The sequence below is a fragment of the Sinocyclocheilus anshuiensis genome, unplaced genomic scaffold, assembly GCF_001515605.1.
Source record: "Sinocyclocheilus anshuiensis isolate Anshui unplaced genomic scaffold, SAMN03320099.WGS_v1.1 scaffold267, whole genome shotgun sequence".
In the NCBI taxonomy this organism is placed as follows: domain Eukaryota; kingdom Metazoa; phylum Chordata; class Actinopteri; order Cypriniformes; family Cyprinidae; genus Sinocyclocheilus; species Sinocyclocheilus anshuiensis.
In genome coordinates, this window is record NW_015552637.1 from 1,452,884 (window position 1) to 1,461,663 (window position 8,780).

The following is an 8,780-nucleotide window of genomic DNA, read 5'->3' on the forward strand; positions in this document are numbered from 1 at the left end:
TGTACCCAGTGGAAAACCCCCCAAAAGTGAACCGAACCGAGCCGTACCATGCAGTGGAAAAGCGCCACAAGACATGACGACAGAGAGAATAAAGTTTGTATTTAGGATAAAGTGTTTATAAAGTCCATAATAGGAGCACACACACTCATAATGAGGCTTCAACCTCCTTCTTCCTCCTCCTCCTCTTGCTTTCTCATCATGCTCTCATTACAGAGCGGGCATCTGGCAGGGCGTCCTGGTGAGCGGTGCCCACAAGGGAGCGGCATGTCAACTTAAGGCGATTAATCAAGTGACTAGATCAATACCGGGGCTAAAAGCTGGAATTAGCTTCCCTCCCAGCCTCTGAAGAGAATTCTCACTGCGCTTTGCACTTCACACCTCTCATTGTCTTTCGACACACACGTACTCACCCTTCTGAGAGGGCTTAGGGAGGATTTCTCAGTTTAGCAAGGGAAAAGACTCGAACAGATAGTCTATTGCCATAATATGCAGTGCTATTAAGAGCGCCGGCAACCAGCGACTACAAAGCAGGGTGAGGGTTTATATTCGGCTGAATATTCAGTGATGAGGCAGTGTTTTTGGGTGAACCTCACACCCTCACACTTTTGGGTCATACTGCACTTCAAAATCAAGAGAGAAAAAAAGATATCTTAAAATTTTATATATAAAAAAAAAAAAAGTGACGTGACATGTGGCCAAGTATTGTGACCCATACTAGGAATTAGTGCTCTGCATTTAACCCATCCAAAGTGCACACACACAGCAGTGAACACACACACACCGTGAACACACACCCGGAGCAGTGGGCAGCCATTTATGCTGCGGCGCCCGGGGAGCAGTTGGGGGTTCGGTGCCTTGCTCAAGGGCACCTCAGTCGTGGTATTGAAGGTGGAAGAGAGCGCCGTACATTCACTCCCCCCACCTACAATCCCTGCCGGTACGAGACTCGAACCCGCAACCTTTGGGTTACGAGTCCGACTCTCTAACCATTAGGCCACGACTTCCCCAAAAAACCATTAATATTTTTGTGACAATTTTCATTACATTTCTATGGAAGCCTGTTTCCCCTACAGAATAAATAAATAAAAAAGGTAACTGACTTTTTATCTAAAAAAATTGAGACTTGTTTTCTCTGAGAAATTCCGAGACATAATCTCAGAATAGCAAGATATAAACTCACACTTCTGAAAAAGAAAAGTCAGATTTGCGATACAAACTCTGACTTTCTTTCTTGCAATTCTTTTTTTCTTAGACTTCTCAGTTTACATCTTGGCATTCAGTTTTTTTGTTTCCACCATAAAATAAAAAATAAATGTGACTTCTCATAATTCTGACTTTTAATTCTTATGATTTTGAGTTTATATCTTACAGTTCTGACTTTTCTTCTCAGAATTGCCAGATATATTTGCGAAAACAGTTTATATCTCACAATTGTGAGAAAAAAGTCAGAATTGTGAGATATAAAATCAGAACTGTGAAAAAAAAATAAAAATTGTAGAATAAAAAAATCAGAATTGTGAGGGGAAAAAAAGGTCACAATTGTAAAATAATAAGTCACAATTACCTTTTTTCCCCCCTTATTTTATCCTGTGGTGGAAACATGTTTCCATACATTTCCATACCACATCAGTGTAAGGAAAAAAATTATGTAAATTGAAAGTTTTTACACATGGTAATATTTGTTGTACTGATAAACTCATGCTGACTTTAATAAAACACTAGATTTGCATTTCCCTATAGAAATACCAGTGCTTACAATGCACTTTTATGCAAGTGCTATTGAAATTTAATACTTAAGCTTTGGGTTTGTGTTAATAAAATTCAAAGTTATCACAATTCAGTTTGCAAACAGATGTAAGAAAGCAGACCTATCCAATTCACAAAGTAAATATAATGATGTCTCCGCTTCTAATTACATTTTGGATGTTGAACTTCATATATACTCGCATTTTATATACTGCAACATTCCACTATACATTATAAGTCAATTACATTTTTGGCTTTGAAGTGCTAATTATCAGTGCAAACATTTTCTTCATTTTCTTTATGCATAATATATTTTCTAATATATTTTATTTTGGGGTGATGCAAATGTGTTTTGTGCAATCATGTATTAGCTGCACAGAGCATAAAACCATCAAAATGAAAGAGGCATTTACAAACCAAACACAGACTACAGAAAAAGAAGACTGCTGCGGTGTTCAAACATTTTTCATGGTAATATTAATAAATTACCATTAATAAATACATGCATAACTTTCGATGTTGGAATATAAGAACATTTTTGTACAATAAACAAGTTTGATACTGCATTAATTCACTGTTTGATGTAAAATCAAGAGTCTCGAAACCATTTGAGAACCAGTGATACACTACAGAAGGAAAAGACTCTGGTCAGCAGGGCAGGCATAGAGACAGAGAGTGAGAGGAAGGAACAGGGCCAGATGTTGCCCCTGGGGCTCACTTAGTGCTTCTATTTCATATGCATCCCCTGTGCCGGTGAGTAATTCCCCCTTGAAATATTCATGGGCAGCAGCAGAGGAGGTGGCGACGGCGGCAGCAGAAGTAGGGCCTGTGGGGCTCACGGAGAGTGTACAGGGACACGATTCTACCTCCTACACACTCACACACAGCCCTCCTGCACCACCGGCCTGCACGGAAAAGCTCTCCCACCGGAGACCTCCAAGAGCCTTTAGATCTCCTTCTGCCAGCTGTCTGCTCTTCCCTCAGCTCTACTTTCACCTGTCTCTTTCTCGCGGAGTTTCATTTTGCACACATTCTTTAATATTTGCTCTCTTTTACTTGCTCATTTTGGGACGAATTCATGAAATAGAGTTTTAGCCAGATGTACAATATCGTCAAACATATTTTCAACACCTTAAAGAACCAATTCAGGTGTCTGTTTCACAGTCTGAGTAAAGGAGGTCATTTAACGGCTATCTGCTGCCATTTAGAAACAAACCTGAAAACTGAGAATTGTGTCATAGAAAATGCATTCAGCAATGATTTATAGTTTTTTTTAGTGAATTAGGCTATAAAATGAGACTGTGTGCAAGTCATCATGTCATCAGTAGACGCAATTCATTGTAAATTGCTTTATCTTACAGTATGTTTTTCGATCACGTATTACTGTATAATAGCTCCCACCCATCATTCTTTACTTTTTGTCTCTAAACACTGCCATTAGTGAGGTGTTCACAGTGTCACTGGTATTAAAAGCCTGAGGCACTTCATGCTAGGCAGATTTAATGAGAATATATTTGAATTCTGTACTCGTATCTAGACCTCTTCTCCTGTACACACTTTTGGTTATGTTTCCTCTCTGTCCACTGATTTAGTCTTTCAGCTTATAAATCACTCACTAGAAATGGATTTTGACATATAGTTTCAAATCTTTTAACCTCACCTCATCAAATACTGGCTTGTTGTTGTTGATGTCATTGATGCCAACGATGACCTGGGCGGAGCTGCTGAGGGGAAGAGGCCCACCGGCAGCATTGTCATCAGTCGCTGTGATGTTGAGGACATACTGAGGCCCGCGCAGTTTAGGAGGAGGACTACGCCGCAGTTTGATGATGCCTGTCCTATCATAACAAAGGCAAAAAAACCAAAAAAAACGCCAAAAATAAATCTAAAAAAAAAAAGACACTTAAGTGCACACTTAAGCGCACTATAATGAACTGTTACTTGTTAACTTTTAAGTACAGTTTAAATTATTGTTTTAATCACCTTTTGTTATACTTTAAAGTACACTTATGTGTGCTGACTAACATACTAAAGCACATGCAAGGTTCTTGATTATAATTTTAACTGTAGTGTGTCAATATCAAATTTAAAATGAATATATTTCAAATTTACTAAATAACAGCTTCATCATTACAAATAAGTTATTGCAAATATCATAAGAAATGACGGTCACACTTTATTTTAAGGTCTAATTCTCGCCATTAACAAACCGTTAATTACGACTTTTGCCTCAAACTCCTAATTTGCTGCTTACTAATTTTTAATCAGGTAGTTGTTAAGTTTAGGTATTGGGGAGGATTAAGGATGTAGAATATGGTCATGCAGAATATGTGCTTTATAAGTACTAATAAACAGCCAATATGTTATTAATAGGCATGCTAATAAGCAACTAGTTAATAGTGAGAACTGGTCCCTATACTAAAGGAATGCTTAAGCTCATCTCATTGTTTCTGTAAAAGACAAGTGTGCTTAATTGCATTGAATCTGCACTTAATATAACATTAATTAAATAAAAGACCGGTTAAAGAGAGTACACTTTCATAGTTGGCGCCGACAGCCTAGCGGGCAGTGTGCTGACATATGACGCCATTGCGTTACGGGCATCCCGAGTTCGAATGCCGGCTCGAGGATATTGGGGAGGATTAAGGATGTAGAATATGGTCATGCAGAATATGTGCTTTATAAGTACTAATAAACAGCCAATATGTTATTAATAGGCATGCTAATAAGCAACTAGTTAATAGTGAGAACTGGTCCCTATACTAAAGTGTTACCCAAATGACATTAAAGTATTATTTAGTTATAAAATTCTGTGTTAAAGTGTATTATTTCCATAATAAGGATGTACAACCAAAAAAGTCGCTGTCAGGCCTGTTTATGAATACAAGTGCTTTTTTACCCAAGGTGACAACCTCTTGAATCGAAAACATTAATGTCTGTAAAGAATGACAACTGCTTTTGTGCATCATGCTTAACAACCTTGCAAAATGGGCTTCTAATGGTTGCACATTCACCAAACAACCGAGTAGTAGGGGGTTGTGTGCAAAAAAAAGTGATGCTGCATCTTTGAAGTGACAACTCCACGCAGCTTTTCTGAGTGCTGAAGCCATGGGCCATCTCTCTGCACTGGCCTGTAATGGGTTGGGTGGTGGAACAGCCGTGCCGAGAGGCTGATAAGACAGGAGAGAGCTTTAGCATACTGCTGTTTTCCAGCTCTCAGGCATAAAATGTGCTGGTAAACAAACGAAAAGCAAATACTGCAGACAAATGTAACCTTGAGACTGAAAGCGCACAGGCAGGCAGGCATGAAAACAGACAAACATTGCATTCACACACAAGTGCACACACACACAAAAAACAAGAGCTGTAGACCAAAAACAACACAAGGGGTTTGTTTTTTCTACAAATACCACAAACGTGAGTTGAATGACGGATTAAAGACACGTGCTGAGCAGACAAGAAGAGGAAACACATTTTTTGATTGCTTTGGATGTTCTTGTTAAAGACAGCATCCCTGAGGCCTTGTACCGGATGCCTGGACGCTGTTACCAGAGCAGCGAGCTTTGAGTTTGCATCCCACTTGACTCACCCTTCTGATTGTCCAGCTCAAAATTGCTGTCTTCGTTACCCCCGGTGATGGCATACGTTACACCATCCCCGTCTGGGTCTTTGGCGTGCACAATGGCCACTAGTGTCTCCGGGCCGGCGTCTTCCGAAAGAAAGGTTTTATATCTGCAGAAAGAGGGAGACAGAGATAGATAGACAGACAGATCAGGCTCAGAACATCACAGACCCACCATCTGCTTCCTCTACACGGCCTCTGAAGCGTATCCCAGGGCGCACACAAACAACCACGCGGTCCCTGCACTGAGAAGAACCAGAGCAAATCCTAACATAAACACACACACATACTGCAGCTCTAATGATGATACACCAGCACCAGCTCCTTTATGTGTCTCCCAAACTCCTACCAAGGGAGATGCTGTTCTCAAATAGAGCTCTAAGTGTGTGTGTGTGTGTGTAGACGGCTCGCTTGCTTCACTGTGATTGTTGTCTTTCTGCTATATCGGACCAAATGTCTGCCTCTCCTTCTGGCTACATTCAATAAATGCCAGAGCCGTATAGCCTGACGCTCAGCTTTCGCAGGACCCTCTGCTTGGATCTGCTCTGATGAAATCCCATTGTGATGAAAAAAAGAGTGTAAAACTGTATATTCGTAGGCACTCGAAAGAGATACTAGGAAAAAAAGAGGAGGAGAACAAAATAGAAAACTAAACCTAAAACAGAACAGAAATAAGCAGTGAAATACATGAGTCAAATTAACATTTGTCAACTCAAATTACTACCCTAGTGAAAAATTAAATATACTAAAATGTATTTGAAATACATTTATTTTATGCTAAGTATACTACAAATACATTTACATTTACTTAATAAAAACACCTTGCAATTGTACCTTTAGTATACTAAACTGGTATACTTAAAGTCTGCTAAATTGGAACAACTAATTTTGTACTTAATGCACTTTAATTGTGCAGAAATAGTGCTGAAGTTCAACTAAAAATATACTTAAGTATATTTGATTGTGCTAAAGTGGAACTATTGCAAATATACTTCAGATGCACTTTAAATATCTTGAATTTAAAGACCAATATTATTCGACATTGTGCACAATTAGGACTCCAGATAAAGTTTAATTATAATTTTTATATCAGTAAGTCTCGAGCAATATGCCAGTTAATATGTTAATAGATTTGAACTATACTTAGTATGAAATAAGTGTATTTTAAATATATTACTTTTTTTACTAGGGTACTTAATGTCCAGTTATTTATTTTTTATATATTATTTTTACATATATTTATTTTATATTTTATACATACATTATTTTACATTATGTATTTAAGTAATTAGCTGTGAAATAAGTGGGATAATGTACATTCATTGCAAAATAAACCCACATTTTGAAGTAAAGGAATCTTCAAAGGGGTTTATTTTGCATTAACATACATTATTCCATGCATTTGACAACTATTTATACAAAATAATAATAATTATAATAATTCATTTATACATGTTTATATTTTATTTATAATAACAATGTAAATAAATTACATAAATAAACTGATTTATTGTGTAAGAAGAAAGAGACTGCGGAGTGATTTGAGAGATCAATGTTCAATTTAGTTTTTATATGCAAATATAATTTCATTTTTAAATGAAAATCTGCTAAATAAATAAATGTTTCATTCATTATGTGAGAACAAAAAGTGGAGTGATTTGAGAGATCAACGATTAATTATATAGTTGTATGTAGTGATTATATGCAATATTTGATTGCAGAATGTTGTGACCAATCAGAATCAAGTATTCCAGAAAGCTTTGCAATCAAAAGTTAAATGAAAGCAGACTGAAGAAAAGAATCATACATAGTTTGTGAAAAGACAGGGGCTTCATCGTTGACGTTGGCCATGCGGATACGGATGGAGGCTGTGCCTGTGCGAGGGGGCGTTCCCTTGTCCACAGCCACCACCGTGCACTCGTACATGTGGTTGGGTCTCTCATAGTCCAGCCTCTGACTGGGGCTCACCACCCCCTGAGATGAGATGTCAAAGTCCACGCTCTGGATGAAGTAGGACAGCTCTGCATTAAGGCCTGTATCACAGTCCCGTGCCAGAACTAGAAAGAGAGGGAGGGACAAAAGAGCCGTGTTAAACATCAGGTCATGTTGACTAAAGGCAACAGCTAGCAATAACACAGCAGTAAATTGTGGCGAAGGCAACCTTGGCAGAGATCTGCTCTGGGTCAGGCACTGAAAACAAATGTCAGTTCTTAATCATCTCTATGCTTTTCTCAGACAGCTGTGTTCTCATTAGGCCTGGAAAGATCTGATATGGGGGTATTCACTATCAATTACAAGCTTTAATGTCACTATGACCAATGCTCGTGTGGTTTTGAGGATGGATTTGTGTGTGTGTGTGTGTGTGTGTGTGTGTGACACCGTGTCCTAACCATGCATGCAAGTTTCCAGTGTCAAGTAATTTGAAGTGACAAATTCAGCCAGAAGATACTTAATGTTTAATTAAATCAAAAGAAGAAAATAAGAAATCACATAGTGCATAAAAAAAACAAACATTTTTAGGGGTGAATTCAGATTGATTATTTGATATGATATGAATATTGATTGATTGTTTGACTGATTAATACAATATATAATATATTTAATACATATTAAAGTTAAAATATAATGACAAATAAAATATAACTAAACAACTAAAATATAATTATACAAATAATAATTACAACAATTTGACACAAAACCAAACAGTAGAAGATTTTTTTCATGTTTTTTAATCAAAAGCTTGTTATGCTCACCAAGGCTGGATTTATTTGATCGAAAACATACTGTGAAATATTATTACAATAAAAACATGTTTTCTATATCAATATTTTTAAATAAATATGTAATGTAATCAACAGGATTTATAATATTTTAAAATATATTAATAGTTCCTTTACATTTTAATAATATTTCACAATAGTACAGTTTTTACTACATTTTTGAAGAGAATTTGTTCAAAAACATAAAAAAAATTCGTAATTATTACATAAACTTTTGACATTTAGTAGTATATATGCATAAAATAATATAGATTAGAGCCCGACTGATATGGGTTTTTTGGGGGCCGATGCAATACCGATATTAGGGAGTAAAAAAGGCTGATATCTGTATATCGGCCGATATTCTTTGTGTATATTATAGTACAGTACCAGTCAAAAGTTTGGACACTTTCCCATTCGTGTGTCCAAACTTTTGACTGGTACTATATATAGAATACAGTATATACATAAACACAATATATATACATAAACACATTTTTTGCGATGATCACTCAAATGTGCTGATCAAACACTTATAATGACGTGACAAAGGATGTCTATGTAATGGAGGCAGGGCATTTAACAATTTAACAATAAACTTTATTATCCAAAATGAGTCTGACATCAGTAGGGTTGGGTATCGTTTTTTTTTT

The 8,780-nt window shown here is 36.9% G+C and overlaps 1 protein-coding gene across 1 annotated transcript in view; it reads right to left on the reverse strand.

Annotated features, from left to right (window-relative positions):
• The window catches only part of LOC107666790 (neural-cadherin-like), a 128,714-nt gene that overhangs the window by 44,661 nt on the left and 75,273 nt on the right, over window positions 1–8,780 (reverse strand). Inside the window, exons 6-8 of the mRNA XM_016458228.1 lie at window positions 7,176–7,425; window positions 5,336–5,478; window positions 3,407–3,579 (exon numbers count right to left, since the gene is read on the reverse strand). Of these exons, the coding sequence (XP_016313714.1) occupies window positions 3,407–3,579; window positions 5,336–5,478; window positions 7,176–7,425 (566 nt within the window). The remainder of the gene's footprint in view (window positions 1–3,406; window positions 3,580–5,335; window positions 5,479–7,175; window positions 7,426–8,780) is intronic.